This window comes from Sminthopsis crassicaudata, chromosome 1, assembly GCF_048593235.1.
Source record: "Sminthopsis crassicaudata isolate SCR6 chromosome 1, ASM4859323v1, whole genome shotgun sequence".
Classification (NCBI taxonomy): Eukaryota; Metazoa; Chordata; class Mammalia; order Dasyuromorphia; family Dasyuridae; genus Sminthopsis; species Sminthopsis crassicaudata.
In genome coordinates this window covers 530,082,069-530,108,216 of record NC_133617.1, presented here as the reverse complement: position 1 = coordinate 530,108,216, position 26,148 = coordinate 530,082,069, and the positions used below count along the sequence as shown (strand labels likewise).

At 35.3% G+C, this 26,148-nt stretch overlaps 1 protein-coding gene across 2 annotated transcripts in view; it reads left to right on the top strand.

The window, feature by feature from the left end:
- The window catches only part of EPB41L4B (erythrocyte membrane protein band 4.1 like 4B), a 221,204-nt gene that overhangs the window by 87,907 nt on the left and 107,149 nt on the right, over nt 1-26,148 (top strand). For both annotated transcript variants that reach the window (XM_074281837.1, XM_074281836.1), the window contains exons 4-7: nt 1,243-1,321; nt 3,851-3,895; nt 6,150-6,202; nt 19,514-19,634. In XM_074281837.1, coding sequence (XP_074137938.1) covers nt 1,243-1,321; nt 3,851-3,895; nt 6,150-6,202; nt 19,514-19,634 — 298 coding nt within the window. The remainder of the gene's footprint in view (nt 1-1,242; nt 1,322-3,850; nt 3,896-6,149; nt 6,203-19,513; nt 19,635-26,148) is intronic.

Sequence of the window (26,148 nt, the reverse complement as noted above, 5' to 3'; positions counted from 1 at the left end):
CCTGGTCACTTCCTTGCATCACTTTTCTCATCAGTAAAATGGGAATAATAATTTCTCATACTTCCCAGACTTGTGAGAAAAAAATAAACCAATATTTATAAAGTATTTAGCAAATCATAAAGCACTATTATATAAATGTCATCTATGATGAAATATTGTCTAAACTATTATTATTAAGAGCACAGTCTTTGTAATTGAAAGAGTAGGGTTTGAATCCTGGGTCTTTTTTCCCCTATTATGATATTTAGCAAGAGGAAAGGAAATAAGGGATATTAATTAGCAGGTCAATAACCTCTCTTTGTATCAGCCTTTTCTATGTAAAATAAAGGCATTAAAATAGATGGACTTCAAATGACCCAAAGCTTTAGATAGTATGATCCCCTTTTTGTGCCTGCCCCAGTTATCCCTTTAAAAACATTTTTTAACTTGGTGACTTAAATTTTCATATCAATCACATTCATTTCCAAATGTAATATTTCTGCACAGTAACTATTCCTTAGAATAAAAGTTTTAGAGTAAGAAAAAAGAATTTGGCAAAATAGCTGTGTCTGACATATATGCAATATTTTATATACATATTCTCCTTAACACTATAGTGAAGGGAGACAAGTGCATTTTCCTAATTCTTCTCAGAGGCCAATTTTGATCACTGCAAAATATTCAGGTTGATTTTTTTTTTTTGGTCTTTCCGTTAATATTATTGTCCCCATTGTATGTATTGTTTTTCTTATTCTGCTTATTGGATTCTGCAGAAGCCCATATGTGCTATCTCTCTTTACATTTGTTTCATATATGTAGACATTTCTTTGAACTTCTCTATCAGTGTAATTTCTGGATCAAAGTCTGTGGAAATTTAATCACTTAATATTTCTTTCTAGAATTATTGGACTAATTTAAAGCTTTACCAGCAGTATATTACTGGCTTCTTTTTAATTTTACAAGTATTCTGTGAAAAGTTAGCATTGGTTTGGAACACTTTAGGATCAGAGATGAAAGTAAAAATTCCTCCAATTCTAAAAGATTTTTTCTTTAGTTGTGCTGTCTTTAATGCAAAGAAGTTATTTTTTTCCATTATGTTCATCAGTCTTGGGGGGGAAATGATTATTATTGCTTAGTTTTTCCCCCCTTCACTAGTATACTTTTTAATTCAGTGGCTAATATGTTATGGATTTAACTCATTTATTTTTTCCTTTTGTCACTTTGTGATCTTCAAATTTTGGAAAACCATCTCCAAATGTGTAGTTGGATCTGCTTATGTTTTGCACTTTCGAATTAAATACTATTCTTCAGAACCCAACAATCTTCGAGAAGAGTTTACAAGGTAGGACATGATCCCAAAAATATCTTTAAATTTGTATTGTATTTATATTATATGAGTTCTTTAGCCTTCTCTTTTCTTTGTGGAACCATTTATTTTTACATTTCTGTTGAATCTCAGATTTCTCTTTCTCATTCTTCTCTGTAACCCTAACTCTGCATCTTTGTTGATGTCTGCACTCACATTAAACAACTTGGTCTTTGCTGCCTCAGATTTTAGGTGACTAGGATGACTGAGATTTATTTCTTTAGTTCCTTTTCAGTTTTCTAAGACTTTATGTAAATAAGTTCATTGTGCTATTATTTTGGATTTAATTTCACAGAACTCAGAAGTAGGTATACTTTCCCCAGACACAAATTTCTCCATTTATTTCAAGTAAGAGGATGCTCTAGCAGATATTACCTTGATTTTTACTGAGAAAGAGACAGAGAGAGAGAGAGAGAGAGAGAGAGAGAGAGAGAGAGAGAGAGAGAGAGAGAGAGAGAGAGAGAGAGAGCAAACTTTTTCCTTTAAAAAGAAAAAAAAAAAAAAACCACTTAATCTTCAGTTCTTAAGTGGCAGTAATAATTTGTGGCAGTTCTCTGTGGAGAGTTCCCAGCATTGTTGTAAGAATTAATGGCTTGTCCATTACATTATTTTTCAGGCTCAATCTTACTGTATTCCTATGTGTTTCTAATACATAGTTCTCACCCAAAATTTATGCAAAATCCATATAAAACTGGCACTGTTGCTCTTTTTCCTGGAATGTAATGTTTTGTTATGTTCCTCGTGGTTTTTTTGAACTTGGCAAAAGGATTTGGTGGTGATGACAATATAAATCAGTTATCTAATGGGGTGGGAAGTGTAAGTTACTTTTACCAGGCCACTGTAGCATGGGCCATGTTTACATTGGAAGAGGTAGGTCAACTAGATGGACTGGGCAATATTTATTCACCTGCTGAGGACCCCAGCTGTCACCCTGAAAGCTTCATTTTTACATTTGGGAATCAGTATGGCAGTCACCTGTAGCTTCTATTGATAGTTGATTTTATAGGTTTCCTATATATGAATAGCAAGTTTATTTTTGGTTGAATTTCTTGTTTAAAGCAGTCATATTCTACAGTTCCACAAAAACAGGGATTTTTTATGGTTTTTGTTATTCCCCTCCTCCCCCTTACTTCACTTTTATTTTTATTTTTATTTTATTTATTTGGTTATTTATTTATTTATTTATTTATTTTGCTGAGGCAATTGGGATCAAGTGACTTGCCAAAGGTCACACAGCTAGGAAGTGTTAACTGTCTGAGGCCAGATTTGAACTCAGGTCCTCCTGATTTCAGGGCTGGTGCTCTATCCATTGCACCACCTAGTGCCCCCACTTTTAAATATATTATTCTTCATCCATTTCTCTTTTATCCAGAATACAGGAAAAAAAAGTTTGTATCTCATCTTTATTTTGAAATTCCTAAAAACAAAAATGTTTTTTCAGTGTCTCACCTAGTTACTCAGGAACCTTTTCATTCAAACCTGTTGCATAGAAACGTCATTGAATCCATGAAACATTTAACTTTGGTGAAACACGTTCATATTAATTTGTCTGCTACCTCCTCATAACACTGTGTCCCCATCTTTATTTCATATATGTCATCATTACTAATCAAAACCAGGTCTTTTCCTCCTATCCTTTAAAAAAATATGCTTTAAAAAAATTAATTGCTAGTTACAAAGTCAGCTTTAGATTTTCCTATGAGTCTGACAATGGAAGATGTTTTTGGATGTTTCAGGACAGCTGTCTTGCTGTTCTTTTGGAAGAATTGTACACATATTTGCCATGTTTTTTGTCCTGTTTGGTTCTCTTCTTAAACGTTAAGGAAACGTTGAGGTATATTTGTTGGAGTGCACAAGTCACATTTGTTAGAGAGCAACAAGCTCACAAATATCTTATGATTTCTGTAAAATGCACGTTTCTTTTTTTTAATTAAAGATTTTTATTTTCAAGATATATGCATGGATAATTTTCAATATTCATCCTTGCAAAACCTTGTGTTCCAAATTTTTCCCTCCCTTTCCCCCATCCTCTTCCACAGATAGCAAATAATCCAATATATGTTAAACGTTCAATTCTTCTATATGTATTTCCACAATTATCATGTTGCATAAGAAAATACAGATCAAAAAAGAAAAAGCAAGCAAAGAACAACAGGAAGAGTGAAAATCATATCTTATGATCCACACAGTTCCCACAGTCCTTTCTCTGGTTGCAGATGGCTCTCCATCACAAGACCATTGGAACTGGCCTGAATTCTTGATGTTGAAAAGAGCCATGTCCAAAATGCACATTTCTTTAGGAAATTCTGGAATATATTTCAGGAGATAAGTCCTATAGAGGAAAGTCTTCTACAAAAGTTGAAATTTTATTTGAGTATTTTTTTTTAATAATTCAAAATTGTTCAATAAAGATTTAATGTCTGGGGTGGTATTTACAATGGGAAATTTGGGAATGATAGAGTCTTGGAAAGACATTATTTGTTGACTTTTGTATATATTTGTCAGGTACCTGTTTGTATTACAACTCAGGCATGACATTCTTTCAGGAAAGTAAGTATGTTTTTGTTATACACTCTGAATCCTGTTATATTAGTCATGTTCTTTAAAAAATAAAAAAGCATCAGCTTTTATTAAGTAGATCTATTATTTCTACCATATCATCATTTTATTTTTTAAGTGCTGTGTAGCTTGAATAATTTCCAAAAATATTTTCTTTTTAAAGTGATGTGCATACAGATATCTTTATCTTTCTGATCACATCACTGGTCCATCCATGATGGCTTTTGTTTTATTTCTGTAAAATACATTATTATATGTATACAGGTACAGATATTTGCCCAAATATCCCATTCATCACCATCTGCATTTAAGTAATGTAAAGGGATTGTCTCCTGAGTCAGGTGGAAAGAGGATTTGAATGTTGTCATTTTCTTTACTTAAAAGTAAATTTCCAGTAATTATTTCCTTCAATCTTTGAGTTATAATAATAACTTATTAAAATATTTTGGTATTGAAGTATTGAGTTTCACATGCTGTACTCCTTTATATGAAATATGAATCCAAATAATCAAGGTTTTATATAATTATTTCATAGTTTCAGTATCTAAAGTTAATTCTTTCTATCACATGATTGCTAAGAATGTATATAAATAATTTTGACTAATAGTCAGAAACCCAGATACCTACTGCTAGAGTAAGAAATAGTTTTATTATCTATAATGACCTTTTGAAACTTGGGAAAATTAGCTGGAATATGCAATATAAAATAAGTAGACAGTATAATGCATGTATTTGTCTCTCTCAGTCTTGTTAACCAAATCTTTGATCCTTGATATCATGTTCATATATTTTGTATGTGTATGTGCATTGCTGTTAATGATACCTCTTTAAAGCATTAGAAACAGATTATTGTTGGCTTTTTTTTATTAACTGAAATCAATTATATAGGGAAAGGAAATTTTGTCTTCTGCATGTTCAAAGCATGATTGGACTAAAAAAAGTATCAGTTTAAAAAAGTCAAAAATATGATCAATTCTATACAATGTCCAAATACAAAGTGTGCCAGTGATTGTTATAGTGCCTTTTGCTGATAGACTAGGAAACTAAGCTATTTTTTTAAAAATAGCATCAAAGCCAGTTAATCTTCTACCATTTCTCAGAGTATGATCTTTTGTGCTTTAAACAAGATAGGAAACTATGTAAAATGTACATATGAAAAGATCAATCAGTTATCTTTAATAAGTGAGTATTAAAAAATGGAGATCATTGGGTACACTTAACTCTTTATTCACACCTTAATAAAGTTAAGAAGAGACACTGAAAACGCCAAACAATTTAATTGTGAAATTGCTTCTATTTGACTTGAAATGTTCACCCCATTCCTTTCTACGTTTTCCTGGTTTGGCTTTTTAGGCTCTTCAGGATTTGGCTAAGTTTTAGAAAGAAAGAGGTCCCAGAGCAATATTCATCATCTCTTTACAAATGATTGTATTAACTTTGTTTCTTCTTTGAAACATGAGCAAAATGTTTACTACCAAAAAAGAAAGAGTGGAAAATTTGGTTTAAAAAAAAAATCTGAAATATTCATGGCTGTTTCCCATTTTAAAGAAACTTAAGATTTCTTTCCATGATTAAACATTACTATCACATCTGAAGTAATACTTAGAATGAACTCAGTTAATTAAAGAATATGAATTGTCTTGATTTTATTTTTAGAACAACTGAATCAATGTATGTCAAACTTTTCAATAATAATAAATAATACTATATTAGAGACACACATTTTTAATGGCTTAGAGAGATGTTCTCAGAGTCAGAGAGACCTTTCATTGTAGCCTTTGATCTATATTGGCTGTATGTTCCTGAGCATATCATAACCTCTCTTAAGAAAAGACTGCAGAACAATTAGCAATCTTCATGTAAATGGAGTTTCCTCCCTAAGAATTTTGTAAATCACTGCGTAAAGGACCCCAACATTACATCCCACAATTTTCCATCCCTGTAACTAATTTTATCTAATTTTGTTTAAAAAGTTGAGTAGATGCTACATATGATTATAATCAAATCCCAAGTATTATGAAACATTGTTTTTCATATTCTGAAATAATCACTCTTAAATAGTTCAGTGTGTTTGGTTATTTCTGTTTTGAAAATATGACTATAGAATATATTAAGAAAACAATAAAAAAAATAGTGATCCAGATTTTCTTGGAAACCTTAAAAAAGTCCATTTTAGTATAATTGTATTCCTTATATGTACATTTAAGAAAGATGCATATTCTGAGCTAATTTCTTTTCTTTGAAGATTAAAATGCCCTTATGAGACTGCTGTGGAGCTAGCTGCCCTGTGTCTTCAAGGTAGGAAACCATTTGAAAGTTATTGATTCTGACATTGTATGTAATAATACTTCAGTGGTGATCTGCTGGCCTTAGTGTTACCATTAAATATTTGGTTTATAGTGATAAATGTTGGCATGTGCACTCATTAAAATTCTCTAACTTCAAATGAAATAGTCTTGGTATTCACTAATAAAGCCACAGATACACTAATAGGTTAAGGGCTGTGCCTGTACTAATTCATTTTCTAGCTTATTTGTCTGGTTAATGAGAAGCAGTGTCACAGTACATATATAGTGTGTTAGGCTTGGAGTCAGGGTTCCTATCTTAATTTTGATGCTTACTAATTACGTGATCTTGAATAAGTCATTTAACCTTTACCTGCCTCAAGCAACATCCTAATACCTCTCTATTTTGTCATAAGGAAAGATGTGATTTTTTTCTTCAATGATGGAGGGATTTCCCCATGTTAATGATGTCATAGAGCCTTCATTTATTTGCATATTAATCTTGTGCTCTTTTATCATTTTAACTTGTTAGAAAGCTATTTCTAAATTTAAAACTGGATCTTTTTTATGAGAAAAATATTTTGCTATGTTTTAATTATACGAGATTAATTCCTATTTAATATATAATTTTCTCATATCAGAGTTTTATCTTTTATTTTGATGTAAAGCTTCATGTAAAATGTATTATACATATGTATATTGCATTATCTACATATAGTTATGTTCAGTTTAGAAAAACAGAATTAACAGTTAGGACACATTTACAGTAATCTTCATTATGAAGGCAGAAATAGAATTGGTTTCACTAATAATTATGAAAAAAGAATATTTTATCTGTCTGTAATGTTCAAAAATAAGATTCTCATTTTGTACCAAAGTTGAAAGTTAGTAATACTAGACCATTTTACTCCCTTTGACATATGAGAGCAAGTAGAAATAGATATTATTGTTTTTACTCCTGTAAATTCCAAATTTCAACGTACAGCATTTTAATTTGATAAATATTTGTGTTAATGCTGCGGGTGTTAATGCACTATGGGTGTGGTGGTATAAATTTTTCTGACAGCAATATTAATGAAAGTGTGAAAAAATCAGTATTTTTAATTTTAAAAAAAAGATAGATCAATTAACTCATTTGGGGGCATTTTTAAACCTTGCTTTTGAGCATTATTTAGAATAAGACTAGCCTCTTGAAATAAGAGGGTTAAAATTCTCTGTGACATTTATTCTTCATCAGTCTACAGTCAAACCAGATGGCATTCCCAGTTTGATGAGGTACAGGTATGAAAATACCTTGTTTCCTTGTGGAATAAACACTAGTTTTTCTTCCTGTTATCATGATGTTATAGAAATATCAGTAGCCTAAGGTTATAGTAGGAGTTAATTCTAGAAAAAAAAAATGCCCCTGTAGGAGACTACCTTTTCCTCAGCCCTTCCTGCATCTACTTCAGATACAATAGTTTTCCATCCAACCCAATCTTGTAAAGGGAAAAGTGGGAGATTAGTGTGGGATATAGGTAGCAGGAAGGGCTCCAGGTCGAATGCAGATGCTGCAGTTTTTAAGGTAAAGGTCTCAGCTTCATCTGTCCCAGGGCAGTGTTCAGTAACACTTGTGATTATTTCAGTAATCAGAAGACTGCGAACCAAATGGGACTTGAAGAAGGTGTTGAAGAACTTGTTAGGATTTAATAGATGGGGAAGGTAGGGCTGAGGCGGGACTTTCTGGATCTAAGAATTTTCCCAGGAAAGCTCATCCTGCTGTCCCTAAGGAATAATAAGCAGCTAGTGGAAGCAGTGGGGCTTTCCTCCTCCTCCTCCTCCCTGGTGGCAAGTGAACAGTCTGTAAGCCCTTACCAGCTTACACAGAGCAGGAAGCACAGGTCAGAGAGAACAAGCTTGCCTCATCCTTGATCCCAAAACAAGCTTGGTTTTGTATTACTTTTGTTGGTCGTCTCTCCTTTGTTCCCGCTCCTGTTGACCTGATCTTTGATTTTAGAGTCTATCAATCCCCTTAGGTCCTCTGGCATAAAGATAGGGCTTGGAATGAGAGAATTGGTAATGGATCCTGCTTCAGGTCACTAATAACTCAGATACTTAATAGTTGTATGATTATAAGGAAGTCTTTGATTTTCAATTCCCTCTTTGGTAATACTGGAATAATAAAAGTTACAGTGATAACATTTGTACACTGTTTTAAGGTTTTGCTAAGCACATTACATATGTTACCTTATTGATCCCCACAACAACCCTGGGAGGTCGGTGCTATTCCCCTCCATTTTACAAATGAAGAAACTGAGATTTGTAGTAAGAGGCTGAGACCCCATTTGAAATGAGGTCTTCCTACTTCAAAGTCCTGTATTCTAATAACCTTTATCCATCCCACAGGATTGTTATAAAGAAGGTGCTTTATAAACTTGAAAATAACTGTATTAAAAAGAGAATATGTTGTATTGCCTGAAGAATTGGACTCAGGACACGTGGATTCAATTCTTGGATTCAACTCAATGCCCCATGCAACTCTCTAAGTTGCTCTAAGATCATTTGTTGATCTTTCCTCTATTAGTTATTTCTTATTTATCCTGATAGTCAGCAAATATTTATTGTGTTCCAACTGTGTACCTAGCTCTTAGGAGACAGCAGAGTGTTAGGAGTTGTAAAATGTTTTTGTCTTTTTTTTTTTTTTTCCCCTGAGGCTGGGGTTAAGTGACTTGCCCAGGGTCACACAGCTAGGAAGTGTTAAGTATCTGAGGCCAGATTTGAACTCAGGTCCTCCTGAATTTAGGGCTGGTGCTCTATCCACTGCACCGCCTAGCTACCCCAACTTTTATTTATTTATTTTTTTTTTTGTAAAATGTTTTTGGTTGGACAAAGAGAAGATGGCCAAGGACACTGACAAGGTGGTAATCCAATCACAAAGAGTGGGAAGACATAGGCTAATATGGTGGCAGTAAGAGTAGAAAAAGGATGAATCAAAGGAAATATTTGTGAACTTTTGAAGGCTGATTAGATGTTGAGAAGGACCAGAGGAAATTGTTTGACTTCTAAGCACTTAATCATTTCTAATTTGTATTATGGTTAATTGTATATTGTAAACTCTCTGAAGCCAAGAGTGAATAGATTGGACCTCTGGTTTCATTGGGATGAGGAATTTTCAAGTAAGGAGATTATATCTAACATTATGACTTGATACCTTCTCTGTAATTTGTAGTCTTAGTGAGAAAAATGATTATTTTCCCTTATATTAATAACCAATTATTAAATTAGAATTAGGATTTTTTTTCTTTCTATTTCTTCTATCAAAACCCAGGACAGTTTTGACCCTACCCAAAAAATTTATCCAAAAATTTAACTCCACTCAAAACCATTTTATCTGGATGGAATTCTTACTCTTCCATCTTTCATTGTTCATTGACTAGGTAGAAGATAGATCCTTTGGTATGGATTGCCTGAGTTAGGAATTGTCTGGATTGAGATCTCCTTGTCCTAAGTGACATAATCAAAAGCATGTCCTCAGCCCCTCTTTAGAATAAGCTCAGCTCTCATTATAATATTCATTCTCTGATTAATTAACCAATCAGAGTTGATTTCCACCTATCAAGAACACCCACTTTTTCAAGGGTTTCTAAATATTGAGTGGCCATCATGATTCATCTTTGGTTTATGAGAGAAAGCCATCATTTTATTAATTATCTGCTAACCATAATTAATAAGAATTGATTATGAATTATCTCTTGGACTTTTCATATGTCACATTAGAAAATTGCCCAGAACACTGAAAATTTGAGTATTTTGCCCAAAGTGCCATGGGCACTTTGATATGTCAGAGTCCAGACTTGAACCTACTGTCTTTGAAGCTAGCTCTCTTATTACCTATAAAAAATAATTAGTTGCTTGTAGCAGATGCTTGAAAATGTCAGAGTATCTAAGTGGATAAATGCTTATTAAGTTAAAACTTTTGGATGTGGAGGACTTAGGAAATTGATGCCAATTGACAGAGAAGGAAGTTGGGAAAGGGAAAAGGATTAGCAGAAATGATAGTTTTCTTTTGAATGCACTGATTTTGAGGTGATGTCAGGACATTCAGATGGAGATATTTTACAGGCATTTAGAAATATGTTGGCGCTTAAAAAAAAAAAAGTTTTTTAAGCTGCTGTTAATTTGCTGTCATTTAGGCAAATCATTCTCTCCCTATCACCTCGGTTTCTCCTGCTAGTGATCGATGCTTTTATAATCCTTACATATTCCAACCCCCAGCTTCTTAAACTGTGGGTTGTAACCCCATATGGGACCTTATAATTGAACATGAAGGTTGTAAAATTATGATTTATTATCAGTAAAGGTTTAATTTGTATACCTGTAAGCCCAAGATTGGGCAAAAATTTCTAAGGTGAAAAAGGGTTGCAAGCAGAAAAAGTTTGAGAAGTCGTATTCTAGCCCGTAAGTGTGAACTTCAGTGCTTCCTCAGTCCCCATGTTAGATTCCTACTGTTGTTGGTTTTAGCCTGGCAATCTTAACTGAGACTTCTTTTCTCCTTCTTCAACCTTGATTTATACTTGCTGCTTTTATTTCACTGCAGCTCCTAATCCCTTTATTTTTGGTCTAGATCTACCAATTTGACCTTGATTTTCCATCATTTCCTCCGCAATTAGATTTTGTCACCTTCATGTTCTTACTCTGTGTTTAGAAGTTCAGTTGATATATTATTATCACTGGAGTTGATCTAAACATAGGGGTCTCAGTAAAAAAAACAAAAACAAACAAACAAAAAAAAACTACCATTTCCCCTGATACTGGAAAAGATTGCTGTGAGAGTTAGCAAGTTGAGTAATAAATGGAAGAAATGAGTGTTTTACATTGGTTATGAAGAGCTTAGAGTGCTGAAGTGAGCCTTGAGAGGTAACCAAATGGTAATAGGGGTAATGAGGACCTAGATGAAGGACACAGCAAGGAGTTCTAATGTAAACTGACATCAAAGAAACTAGAGGGGAGAGTTTTAAGAGGAAAAGGAAAGTATGGGCTGTATCAAATACAGTAGAAATTTTGAGGAAGTTTAGGAAAAGGCCATTAGATTTGGCTAACAGGAGTTTAATGATGACCTTAGAGAGAGTAGTTTATAAGTCAAACAGTCAGGGGGAAGAAACCAGATTTTAGCCGGCTAAGGAGGAGGAGTGGCTGAGGCAGTAATGTTTTCTGTGGGTATAAACCGCAGATTCAAGAAACTTGGCTGGAAAAGTAGATATATGAGCTGTCACCAATTAGGCAAATAACTTTACAGTAGTTGTCAGTTTTCTTTTTTGGAAAATGATGTCTAGGGAATGGGAAGCTAGGTTAGATAATCCTGAAGGTCCCTTCCAGTTCTAGTATTCTGCAGTGCTCTGAATATCATGAAGGGTGAGCATTAAAACTGTTTTTGAAAGTCAGTGATTCACTGGCCCTGAAGTCAGGAGGACCTGAGTTCAAATTTGACCTCAGATACTTGATGCTTCCTAGCTGTGTGACCCTGGGCAAGTGACAACCCCAATTGCCTCAGCAAAAAAAAAAAAAAAGGAAAGAAAGAAAGTGATAAAGTTCTATTGTTCTCTTTGCAAGATATTTTGTCAACATTTGGTAAGAATTTTTTTTGATATCAAATAATTTATAGAGTAGGATTAAATACATTCATAGTCCTTGATTCTTCTGCTTGACTAATTTGTACTAAGATATTATGAAAGACGTTGTTCTATTTATTAGAACAATGTTTTTATATGGTTTGAGAGGCAATTTGGTTTATGGTAGATAGGGCAGCTGGATTTAAAATTTGGAAGTAAGTCGTGGGTTCAAATTCAGCCACTCGCTCTCATTAGCTATGACCATAAACAAGTCATTTATATCCTCTGAGCCTCAATTTCCTTATCTATAAAGTGGATATAATACTTATGCTTTACAAAGTTTCTAAGAGGACCAGATAAGATAATGTATTTGAGGTCTCATAAATCTTAAAACCATTATATAAATGTCAGATATTAATTTATTTTTGAAAATAGGAATAAATATTTTATGTTCATATTAATTTAGTTCTGATATTTCAAATAAATATCCCATTGTTCCTTCTTTCTAAAAACTAGGTGTGAATTATTTTACTACTTTTAAATAGATCCAGCTGTAAGCCTCTTTAAAATTGACATAACATCCCTATTGTTACCCTTCAACATCAAATCTGTTTCAAATGAAAATATACCGTAAGTCCAACAATACTTCAAAAAAAAAAAAAAGAAAAAAAAAATTAGTGAAATTTAGAGGAGCTTTTAATCCATCACTCTTCACTAGGAGTGTCTTGTTTAAGCCAAATAAATAACTGAACTATTTGTTAAAATTATTCAGAAAAGAAAATTGCTACAGGCTAGGTAGTTGCTGAATACTATAAATTATTTAATGTATTTCTCTGTTATTTACTAATTTTTTCTCCCAACCAAATCAAGAAAAAAATTCACAAAAACATAGTCACCTATCAATTACTTATAAACCTAGCAAATTCAAATTTTCCTTCCTTTTTCTTTCTTTTTCAGTTTATACTGAACTTTATTCTTTTCAGCAGAGCTTTTTATGACACTTTTACATATTTATGCTTTGGTTCTTCTATTCTCTCTGAGAGCATTTATGTCTAAGATCTTAATTCTTTGTTCTCTCTTCCCATTTCCTCCTCCTTTTTAATAAGATTTCACAAACTCTTTATAGCTTTTTGCCATAATCTTTGTCAGATGGCTACAAAAATCTTTTTCATTGTACTTTCAGAGGCTATTACTGTCTCTTCTTAATCTCTCCCTTCTTTTGGATAAGTGCTGATTTGGTAATTAGTTAATAAGCTTTTCCTAGCTGTAAGTTACATAAAATACTATTTGTGACATCCCTGCTTTGCCCTGATTTTTCTGTTTCCTGTAGTCTCTTGAAAGATTTTCATGTAGGAGATTAGACTTACTCCTTTGGCCCCAAAGGGCAGTCCTAACTTAAGTGGTTACATGTTATCAGAGAGTCGAATTTCGGTTCAACATAAGGAAAACTCCCTCTTTATTACTGCTTTTCAAAAATGGAGCCTTCAGAAAAAATGGTCAAAATTCATTTGCTGGGATTATATAAGAAAATCTTATTTTGGGACAAGTTGATATAAATCAGTTCCCTTCAAATCTGAGATCCTTTGGCTTAAAAAAAAATTATTGTCCTTTAGGTCTTAAATACTTATATCTTTTACTTTATTTTCTTCATATATTTTTGCTTTTGTTTTTTTAAATTTTCCATTCATCTTCAATTTCTCTTTTATTGATTGCCCAGTAAGGTTTCTAGGGACAAGTACTGTAGCAGTAGAAGTAGTAGCCGCAGTAGCAGCAGCAGTATAGTAGTCATTATTCATGAATAGTATAGGGGACTTTAAAATTTTCTTTGCAACAACTCTATGGGTTAGAAAATTCATGTGTTATCTCTATTTTGCAGCTAAAGTCTCAAAACACTATAATTTTTCTCTCTGGAAAACTAGTAGATTCTGAACAGGTCTTTTTATTCTTCAATTCTAATGCTCTTCCCATTAACTCGTTAGTTATTACTTTTTTATTTTCTTTATTATTTTGTTATCTTTTCATATTCTTTATTTTTAATTCAATTTAATTTTCCTTAACCTATGTCTTTCCTTTTTTAAAGTTCCCTTTTATTTGGCAGAATATATCTCTCCTACCATATTTTCAGTGTGGACTAATGGAATTTGAGAATTGCCCCCAGTTGCCTTTTTTCCCTTTATACTAGTGAAGCTCTCTTCTCCCCCTAGAATGCAAACTAATTTAAAAAAAAAAACAAAAAACTTGCATTGTTTTTATCCTTTTATGAGGTAGATAGATGGCTTGTCTAAAAAGATCCACACTAACAAGGCTATATGTTCTGTCGTCATAAGAAAAGCTCATTAATGTCCTGGAACAAGGGCATTTTCAACTTCTCCATCAGTTTTGCTGTTTTTTATCATTTCTTCCCCTCCCCCCAATCTCATTCTCACTTCCTAGCTCTTGGTTAATATTTTCTCCCTTTCCAAAGTATTGTGGTTTGCTGGTTTGTTTTTTAGGACTCTTCCTGACCATCCTATACTTTTGCATATTTTGTATGGTGTTTTCTCCCTTTTTCTCCATTCTTATGGCTTTGTTGGCTTTCGTGATAGCCCCTTTGGCATAAACTGTAACGTGCTCTCTTGGCAGTTACTATTGCTAGTCTGTCCTAGACCCACCAGAGTACCTTTGACCACTGTCCTTTGCAGTGTGAACTCTACCCGGCTCGCCTCCTCTGAGGCCTTCTAAGGACTCTGGCCACAATCTCTTGAATCTATAGCTTAATAACCGGTAGCGCACTCAAGAACAGCCACGTGTAATCTTAAAAGCCTTTATTATACCTACTCACATAATGCCCTGACTGATGCCCTGACTTGTTGGTTCCCTAGTGAACACCTGGTCAGAAGACCCACGTGTTCACTACCAAAACCCTTACCTCTTTTGGCTACCCATCTTGGCTTGGCCACCCAGGCTAGGAAGCCAGGGTGAAGAACGCCAGGTTAAAGAGGACCGCCTGCTGCCTGCAGTGGGCTTATATAGGGCCTGTGAGGTCACACACACAGCCAATCAGCGAGAGAGTCACCCATTATGAAGCTATCTCAATATGGCCAGGATCCCGCCCAAGGGCAGTCCTAATATCCACAGAAATTACTTCCGGGCCTCAATCTCCTGATGCACTGTGGCACCCATTTAAAGGCCCCTTACAATAAACTACTTTTTTTTTTGGTTGCAATTCTCATGGTTAATTATTTTTATTATCAATAGCATTGTGCTCAAATAAGATACTATACTAAAGCACTTTATAAACTTTAAAGTATTATATAAATATGTGCTAATATTATTATCATTTTATGAAGCTATCTTCTATATACTTTGTAGAACCAGAGGTGATACAGAAGAAACTTTAAAAATGGAATATTCATGTTTATAAACTATTTTAAAGTTTAAAAATAATTTTATACAAGTTATATCTATGTTATATATATAGTTGAATCTCCTGTGAGACAAAACAAAAATCCGGTTAGATATCATCCCTATTCTGTAGGTCAGGAAAGTTAGACCAAGAGAGTTGAAGGAATGAACATTCATTTATTAAGTGCCTATATTTGTTAAGCACTGTAGATACAAATAAAAAAAGTGAGACTCCTTTCTCTTCAAGAGTTTATATCCTAATTGGGAGATTTAACACATGTAGGAGAGTAGTGACCAAGGACAGGAATTTTGGTCTGGGAAGTCAGAGATATTTTTGAGAAGTCATATCTCAGTGAATATTCAATATGTCAGTGGATTTCAATAGTTAATGATAGTATGAAAGATGTAATATATGTCTAGTTCGTGGTTATGTATGTTTGTACAAATAGGACTGTGATTTTATGGTATATGTGACACTCCCAATGTAAAGAAGTTATAAAATAGATTGGGATGTTTGTCTTTGAAGTAAATATCTCCAAGTAAATTAATATGTATTATCATAGCTCCCACAAGTCAGGAATATTAGAAACAGCTCAGTAACAACACTGACATGTGTTTCCATCTAAACAATATAAAAATTTGGCTCTTGTCTAAAAGGACCCTTAGTTCCTATAAAAGCATTCATGATAACAAAACAACAAATATATGAAAAATGTGTATTTAATCTGATCCTCACCAATCCAAAAAAAACTCCACCAAAATACCACAAAGGACTCAAAGCTGAACTTCTCTTTCTGGTAGGCATCTGTCTTCCCCAGGTTTTCCCCAGACTTTTTCTCTGCATGGGAAAATAACTAGGGGTAGATTGGTGAGTTAAACAGCTCCCATCTGCTGGGCTTTAACCTCCCGACTTAAATATGCTAATTTGAGCAGGACTTCCTGGAAGAGCAAAGAATTTGAAGTTACCAAGGAATCCAGAAAATTTGCCTTTTTTGAGCCTTCTCTCCTGATTATTAGTGCCACTCTGGGAGAGGCCCATTCCCCAAGGGGAAGGAACTGAGAAGTTACTAAAGAATCAAGCAAATATCTCACCACCCCTACTTTACTCCCCTTTGAGTATTCCTCAGATACCTTCACAGTCCAAATGATTTACAATATTGCCCCAGATCCCCATTAAAGGCTAAAGATATTTGTTGTTCTGTATGATTGGGCTCATACAATGCCAGTTTTTCCCTCTCTCTACCTACAATTCCTGCATGCATGTTCTCTGAGACAGCTGTCATCATTCCAAAAGGACTAATCCAGGAGGAAAGCTGGCTCTTTCCAAAGACAGTGCTAGAGTCCATGTGACATAATGCATGCTCATTCCCATCCCCAAAGGTGGGCTAAAAAAGGATAGCCCATGGAACAGCCAAATACTGTGTCTCACCTTGGAATTAATGAAATAAAAAGGCAAAATGACACCAGAATGTCCATCCCAGAGAGATCTGATCATTCAGAAGAATGAAAAATATAAGAATATTTTAAAAAATCAAAGAGGCAGAAAAAGAAAAAATAAAGAAGGAAAAGAGGAAATTCAAAGAATGTCCTGAAATTATAATTTTAAGGATATTAATTAAAGCCCCTGGGGCATAAGACTGAACTTCTTATTTCAAGATGGGCAGTTTCCTTCTCTGAACACACAGGTGACTGAACAGTGAACCCCAGGCAGATGTTTCTAGCCTTGGCAGCTATTTCATGAGGTCAGAAGTACTCCCTATTGCAAGTTAGCACTGAGGAGTTCCTGAGTTCTTGGGCTGCCGAGGCTTGACACATCTTGTTAGAATCATTCATGGGTCAGCTATGGCTGAGAAAAGAAACGGGGGCAGAATGGGCCTCAGAAATTTGAGATCCAGCCATCTCTGCCCTGTTTAGACAAGCACAGGTTCTCCTATCCATGCACTGTTGCCATTGTTGCAGGACAGGAATCCTCTTTCACTACTGCAACTCTGACCAAGAGTTGATATTGTCTGTGTCCCACCTGGGAAAGAGGGAGGAGCTTTCCTTCCAACTCATGCATATAATCCACTAAAGAGGTGGCTCTTCCAGACTATGAGAGAATCTTCTAGATTCTTATCTCAGGATGGTGAGCCCCTTCTAACTACGAGAGGACAAGGGTGTGGGCCAATCTGGGAGTCTGGACCAAGAGAATAAAAACGTTAAGTCATTTGTGATGTAGCCATCCCTGTCACAGGGACTATGGGACTTAGCCACTTTAACTTTAGATTAACAAGGATTTAGAACATGAACCTATTCCTATGCATGTAACCTGGGAAGGCTCCCATCACCCACTTCTGTCAAGTCCATAGGAACCAGGAAGGGAATTCTGCATCATTTCAAAGTATAAATCCTTCAATGCTGAGCCAGTGTAGCCCATTGGGAGTGACCATGATGTAGGCTCAACCCCTGCTTCATGGGATGGCCCTGTGGGTCCATTCATGAGCATGCTCTGTGGTCTCCACTGTACTTAATGCCAGCTCTAATCATCCTCTATCTTTCAGTGAAAGGTAACTGGAAGCTGGTTACTTCCTCCTCATTTTCCAATGGTATTACTTTCACATTCTTGTATCCACAAGCCAATCCCCTAAATGATCTACTATGCTTGTTAAGATTGTTAATACAACACAGAGTTTTCTGTATCAAATGACAAAGTCTCTCTCTTTTCTTCTGTTTCATTCCTGAAAAGAATATACAAGGGTATCCACCCTTAGCCTACTTAATAAAATCACCTCCTGCCTTTTTCTCCTTACATTTTCATCACCAAATGAATAAGTAATCCAAGTTTTTCTCCTTAGTTTCTCTTTAGCCACCGCTTATGCCATACTCCTTATTTTAAGAGAGAAAAGATTTTTACAGATATATTCCTTGAATTCTTTATCCTGATTAAACAATAATAAGAGACCCTCCTACTTAGATTTCCATCACTCTCCTTCCTTCCAAATCAGTCATTATCAGAGCTCTTTTACGCTAAGAGGCCCGTTGTCTTCCTCACCCCTCCAAAGCTGCAGAGGTACTATTTTCTCTTCCTCTTCTTCACTTCCCCTCTATTAACCTTGAAAGATTGAGAGAATAAACAAAATAATTCCTCCCCTCCCCTTCCTTAACTTGCTTTTTAAGCCTACCGTCCTCCCTCTTGTTCTCTTTTTTAGCTTCTTCCTGAAAGCTTTTTGCTTCTGGGTTCCCCATTGCTGATATTCACCCCCCTCTTCCATTGGAGCCAAATAGATTCAGTGCAGAGCTTTGCTTTCCCCACTCCCACAGGTTTGTGCCTGTAGCATCTGTTCTTGCAGTGATCCCTCCTCCTTTCTCCTCCAGGTGCTGTATGACCTATTATCACCCCATCCTCTGCCTCATCCACTCCTGGGCCATCTGTCTGATGCAGCAACTCCTACAGTCCATCACTGGCCTTCTTTCCCTCCCGCTCCACAGCCTGTCATGACATTTTTTTTCTTCCAGTTTTTAAATGCGCCAAATTCTTTACCAGTTTTTAATAGGACTGTAAGCAGAAACTCTGCTCTGGCCCATACTTAACAACATATTAAAGAAATTTATGAGCAGTTGGCATTTCAGTTGAATGCTAATAATGTACCTTGAAGTGCATTACTATGAATAATATCTTTGAATTTCTGTACTACTTTACTTATTCTGTCTTTATTCTTAATTCAATCCAACAAGGTAGCAAAGTATTAAAATCCCTTTTTTATACATGAGGAAAATGAAATTTCATAGAGATCAAGTGGCTTGCCCAAGGTCACATAGGTAATGAATAGTAAAAATAGAATTTTGAACCAGGGTCTTCAATTTCAAGTTTAGAGTTTGGGTGTGTTTTTTTGTTTATTTGATGGGAAGGGGGGGTTGTTGTTGGTTTTTTGTTGTTTTTATTTAAATAATATCACTGCCCCAATAAGGGAAAATGTAATTGAAGATGAATTTGCAAAACATAGAGCAGTGTGTGTGTGTGTGTGTGTGTGTGTGTGTGTGTGTGTGTGTGTGTGTGTGTGAGAGAGAGAGAGAGAGAGAGAGAGAGAGAGAGAGAGAGAGAGAGAGAGAGAGTGTTTTAAATTAATAATAGGAGATAGCCAGAACAGTCTATAACTATGATTTTTATTCTGGACTTTAAAGTATGTATATGTATACATGTGGAGATTTATGAAGCTCACAAATTAAATTTTATCCCAGTAAAGTTACACAATATTTTAAAATGGTACCCAACATATTTAATCATATGAAATATCTTTGGAATTTGTCACATAGTAATTGAATTTGTTAAATGTTATCTCTCTCTTTTTTTTCTTCCCTTTGAAAAATTACAGCGGAACTTGGGGAGTGTGAACTTCCGGAACACACGCCTGAGCTAGTGTCCGAGTTCCGATTTATTCCAAATCAGACTGAGGCAATGGAGTTTGATATCTTCCAAAAATGGAAAGAGTGCAGGTACCTTTATGCTGGAGTCTAGTATTCATTCATAATCTAAGAAATAACTTTTTTTTAGTATACGTAAGTATTTGAAAGCTTTTTTCTCCAAAAGTAAGACCAGTGTGCTTGTAAATCTGAGTCTGTATTTGCATCTACATCCTTACCTGTTCCAGTCCTACATCTCCAACTGCCTTCAAAGCAATTTCCATGGCATGTCACTCTTTGAAACTCCCCACATTCAGATCCAAACTCATTAGCTCCTCTCTATCTAACCCTCCTTCCAAACTCCAAACATTTTTGTCCTTGGGACCATCATTCTTTCTTTTAGTTTTCCATGCTAGAAACTTTGCTCTCATCTTTGATTCTTTATCCCTAGATCTAATCTGTCGTCAGATTCTCTTTCCCCTTCAAATACATTATTTCCATTTCTGTGACCACCACCAAAATTGAGATTCTCATTATCTCATGCTTGGATGTTACTGCAACATCCTTCTGGCTGATTTCTCTGACTCAGGTCCCTCCATCTTGTGAACTTGCTATCAGACCAAACCTCTAAAAACACTGCTTGCATCATAGCTCTCTGCTTAAAACCATAGAGTTGTTTTCTGATTTCCAGTCACATTAATTCTAAACTCCTCTGCCTAGCTTTCAAGGCTTTTCATTACTTTAAACTACCGGTCTATGAAAATTTGTTTTCTTAATTTCTCCCTTGCTGTAGTGAGCCTGCTCCTTCACTACCTCTATTTATTCATTGCTCATTCTCCCTTCTGCTCCCTTGCTTATGCTATTTCCCCTGCCCAGAATGCTCTTTTTTTGTCCCACCTTTGCAATCTTATTGTTCAAAGCTCATCTCAAGTTCTATCTCTTCCAGAAAACCCTTCTTGACTATTCAAGTACACGATTCTCTCTGACTTTTTGTTTAACTGTTCTAATACTTTATGCTACACAGTATTAGACTTAATTACACAGTGTCTTATTTGACTTTCAAATTTTTGTTTCACATGTGTTAGTCTTATGCCCCCAAAACTCTAAACACCTTGAATCCAGGGATTTCTTCCATAGTGTCTCATATAATATTGTAAATATAGTTAAATTCTCTGCAAATGTTGGTTCATTGACTGGATCACTGACTGATAAAGCTTTAGGAGGTTATAAAAGATTCCTAATCTCAGCTTTAAAAGTTGCATTTTTAGTTCTAACCTAGGAATAAGAATAGATTGTAGTTAGTCTTTTTTTTAATTGTGTGAGATATGCTGGGTGAAAAATTCAAAATTTTTCTAAGGTAAAATATTAATTATTATCTTAATATGCTTTCAGTGATCTGGGAAATAATACAATTACACGATAAGTGTCTGTCATATAATTATGTCTAATAGATTAAATCCAAGGGATAAAAAAATCAACGATGACACAAAAGTTTCTAGCATGGAAACTAAAAGCTGGTCATCTACTTCATTCACTTCTTTTATTCTGCACTGCATTTTTGGGAATTGAGCCTTTAGACTAACACATGAGATCTGCCTGAAGCTGAGCTGGTTCTTTCTCTCTACTTTTCCTGATAGGTACTTTCTGTTTGGTAGAATGGCATCTGATTGACAATTTCCTTGGGATTGATTTCATTAGTTTGCTTTCAAACGACATCTTGTTTAGCTACTGGGGAATGCTCAATAAATCCTTGTTGAAAGAATAGAGTGAAAAACAATTTTATTTATAACAACAGAGACTTAATGGAAATAGTTATTTTCTGTGAGCAAGAATTAGAAAAAAAAATTTATTAAGAATCTTCTGGTGGTTGGAGGAAAAAGGCAGTATGATGTATGAAAGGAATGGTGGGACTGGAGCTGGGAGATGAGGGTTTAAATGTCACCTTTTCTTTTCCATAGTTGCGAGATTTCATTGCCTTAGATGTAAAACGGGGATAATAATACTAATATTACCTATCTCAAAGGGCTGTCATGAGTAGGCTGTTGTGTAAGCCTTAGAACAAAATATAAATATGAGTTATTATTATGGGCAGTTTTCTGTAGACTGTTTGCCTGTGGTTCTGATTTTAATTGTACCAGTTTATAGGGCTGACTGGCATACTAAGTTCATGTTTTAGAACATACCCATGAAATCTAAGGACATCTCATTCTTGTGTCAAGCCCTTATGCATCCCAGAACCTGATCAAATGCCTATCTCTCTTCTTGCAATATAGTCTGTAGGGCAAGAAAATGACTAGGGGAAGGTTGCTGGTGAGGACCCAGAAGATTTAACCCATGCTAGAGTGGCCTAAAAAGCCATAAGGATTGTTTCCTGGCTCTCTTGAAGAGCCAACAGTTTCAAGATTGAGATTTCTGTACAAGTCTGTAACAGTCACTTGTGTTTAATTCCTCTATTACTCTCAAATCATAGGATCAATCAATAACCAATCCATCAATAAATATACATTAAGCACTTACTATGTGCCAGGCACTGTGCTAAGCACTAAATAATAGATTTAGAGCTGAATGTTTAAATATATTTTGCATCTTTGGTAACTGAGCTTCCTCCATGCCCAAATTAACTATGTAAAAAGGACAAAGGCTTATTGATTATCTAGAGTAAATCAAAATACTTATGCTGGCTCTTTCTCTGAAAGTCCAACTGCTTCATCTCTTCCTTTGCCAATCTCTGTGATCTATGGCCAAGATACACACTCTGTTCTGAACTTGTTCTGAACAATGACCAACAAGACGTTGGGGTAGTGGAATATTACAGTAGCTTCCTCATTCCTTAGAACCCAGCTGATGCCAAACTGAGCCAGATCAGTGTTCTGTCTGTCTTACGTTTCTTTGTGCGGCAGCGGCAGATTGTGGAAAACCACGGCTACATTCCTTTGATGACCTCATGACAATTATTAATATTACATTATATTTGAAGGCTCAATCCCTCAGCAGAATATTTTTACTCTAGTCATCAATGAGCCAGTTTCATGTAGCAAACAGATACCACAAATTTCTGTATATAAGCCATTGTCCCACACTGCCCTATATAAAAGATCCTGAAGCTTTCTTAAACACTTTGTTTTATATAAATAATAGGTAGGTATGTAGGAGGTAGAGAGAGACTAGGGACCTTGGTTTAGTAGATGGAGAAGGAGACGGTCTGTTTCCCATCCTCCAAGTTCTATTTCTTAAACATACCAGCAGGCCGCCAATCAACATCTCAGTGCCCGAGGCAGCACTCAGTCTGAACCAAACCTGGAAGGACTTCAGCCACTGGGTTCTGGCATTCCCAGGGAACCATGCAAACTAAACTTATTTGTGGCTCCATTCCAGCTGCCACTGAACCGTGCCTAGGAGGCACTGAGCATAGCTTCGGCACTCCACCCTGCTCTTGAGAATTGTAGTTGTATCAACAGGACCATTGCCTTTGGAAAAGGTGTGTGGTTTGACAGCCCTCTGACTTAACCAAGTTTCTGACTCTCAGATCATAATTCCTTTTCCTGGCCACCTCTACCCTATCTATTCTCTCCCCATTAGATTGTAATCAGTCTCTGAGGATAGGAACTATTTTGCTTTTATAGAGTGCTTTTAATAAATTCAAATAACTTTAAATGTGACCCCAGATACTTAGCAGCTCTGTGACCCGGAGCAACACACTTGCCCCTGTTTTTTTCATCTCTAAAATGGACATCCTAATGGCACCTCCCAGAGCTGTTGTGAGGATCAAATGAGATATTTGTTCCAAGGAGTGTTTGGTACATAGTTGGTGCTTAATAATTATTGTTTCCTTTATTTTTATTTCTTTTATAAATAATAAATAATAATTATTTTTGTTCCTTGGGATGGAGGAGATATTTACAAAATGTGATTATCACATTTAAACTTTGGAACTTTAGAAATGATTTAGCCCAGATGCCTCATTTTACAAATTAGAAAACAGGACCAGATAGGTTAATGGTATTCTCAGACTCATGCAGCTAATGAGTGGCATAACTAGCACTGATCAAAAATCCCATTTTCTCTTGTTTTTCCATAAGCTTCATGTCATCTGGACCTTCAGTATCCTGCTTTTCCCATTATTCCTTAAACTGCACACTCAACTCTGGAGAAATCACTTGTGTCACAAGACCCCAATCATCTCCCCTATTAAAATTGTCTTTTTTTTTTCTCCCAGTGCTTACCACTGTCTAGTTCATTAAAAAAAAAAAAACACTTAATAATTGCTTGTTGATTAACTAATTGCTTGCTACATTACTACCTGTGTGATCAATTTGCACTTTTCCAAGATTGAGTCACTTCAAATATAAAATGAGAAATTTGTAATGTATGGTATCTAAAGTTCCTTTCTTAGAGAAGAGACCTTTCTGGTCCCTTTAGCGGCAGCTGATGGTATGGTGGATAGATTGCTGGGCCTAGAATCAAGTGGACTTGAATTCAAATTCAGTCTTAGACACATTCTAGCTTGGCTTGCCTTATTTCTTCATTTCCTCCATGAGAAATAGAAATAGCAAACTCATTTGTAAAATCACTTAGGACAGTGTCTAGTACACAGTAGGAGTAGAGTGCCTAATAAATGCTTATTGAATTGAATTGAATCCTTATTGATTTGATGTGAAAGTGACTTTTGAATTTTGCTAAAAAAAAAATTTGGCAGAGAAGATGAAAGTTTTCTAGGCTCATTGACGTGAAAAGGAAAGAAAATTTATTTATTTGGCTTGGTGAGTACAGGATTTTTTCTAGGGAGTAAGAAAGAAAGAAAGAACTTTGAAGTACAGCTTTAAAATATGGATTTTATATAAGGCAAATAAATGTAAAGTCATTTGATTGGGGGGAATCCAAATGGCACTTAAGGAAGATGATTATAGTTATAGCTTATGAATTAGAGTGGACCGTGGAGAGATACAATACCCATATAAGAAATTTTTGTATCTGTAATAATCCAGACGTGAATAATTAGAACATATATAATTGCTAGTGTTTGATATTGCTGTTTGAAAATGGCCCCAGGGTTTTTATTGTTGTTCAGTATTTTTCAACTATGTCTTATTCTTCATGAGCTCATTTGGGGTTTTCTTAACAAAGATATCGGACAGGTTTGTCATTTTCTTCTCCAACTTATTTTATAGATGAGGAAACTAGGGCAAACAGGGTTAAGTGACTTGCCCAGGGTCACACAGCTAGTAAGTAGCTGAGACAAATTTGAACTCAGAAAGAGAAATCTCCCTGATTTTAGAGTCCATGCTCTCTTTACTGAGCCACCTTCCTGCTAGACTTTTGTTACAAGAACTTATATCCTACTTGTTATTAAGACTAAACTGTGATTTTGAACATCTGTGATTTTATCCATATTTATACTGCCCATATTGATGATAATTACTCATCCTTCATGCTTAAGTAGATAGTCTTCATAAGTTGCTATGGACCCCCTAAAAAAAAATAATAATCACCCAGTGACCTAATGGGGATGAGCCTTTCTGGTTTTCGCTTGCCTTTCCTCAGACAGCAGATACATTGTTGGTTGCTGGGCCATTGGTCAAGGCCTTTCCACTTTGAGAAGGCCTGTCAAATCATGGGGTGTAGCCTTCAAAAGCCTAGGTCAACTCCATTCTAGAATGAGGCATCAGGGGAGCAAGAGTAATAACAGAGCTTCAGTTTGTATATATTGCATTCAGAATACTTTCACACTTTATATCATTTGCCTCTCACAATATCTTTCTGAGGTTGGCAGGGTGAATATTGTTATTTTAATTTATTAATAAGAAAACCGAGTCTCAGAAAGAATAAGTGAGTTTCTAAATGGCCAATTTGGGACTAGAATCTTAGAGCCAGAAACAATTGAAGTGATCTAATCTCTTTTCCTAACATTACTGAAAAGAGTGGATGAAGCAGGAAAGATGGGAGAGAGGGAGGAAGGAAAGATGGAAGGGAGATAAAGAATGAAGGAAGGGAAGAGGGGGGGGGAGGAAGGAAAGGAAGGAATTTATTATAATCTGCATTTACCAGGGACAGTTAAATAACAGTGAATAGAGTGCCAAGCCTAGAGTCAGGAAGAATAATCTTTTACTCAGAAACTTGCTAGCTAGGTGACTGAACAGGTCACTTAATCCTGTTTGCCTTATTTTCCTCATCTATAAAATGAACTGGAGAAGAAAATGGTAAATCACTCCACTATCTTTGGCAAGAATACACCCAAGTGGGATTACAAAGAATTGGACATGGCTGAAATGTCTGAACAGAAACTGGGTTTATCTCTTCTGATTTTTTAATATAGGAATAGAGATTAGACCTATAGTGTAGGAAACTCCCAGATGAGGAAATTCCCTCTAGTAGTATAGATTATCTTCTCTGCAGTTTATAATCTTAGAGAGTTTCCTAGATCCCTGGGAGAGATTTAATTGATTTGCCCAGCCATTGATTTGTCAGTCGTTATGTGCCAAAGGTGAAACTTGAATTTAGGACTCAAATTTTGGATCTGAAGGCAGTTCCATTTCTACTATACCACACTGCTATTTAACATAGCTTTTTCTTTAAATCTTTTTTGTTTTCCTTCTAATTTTTGCAGTTC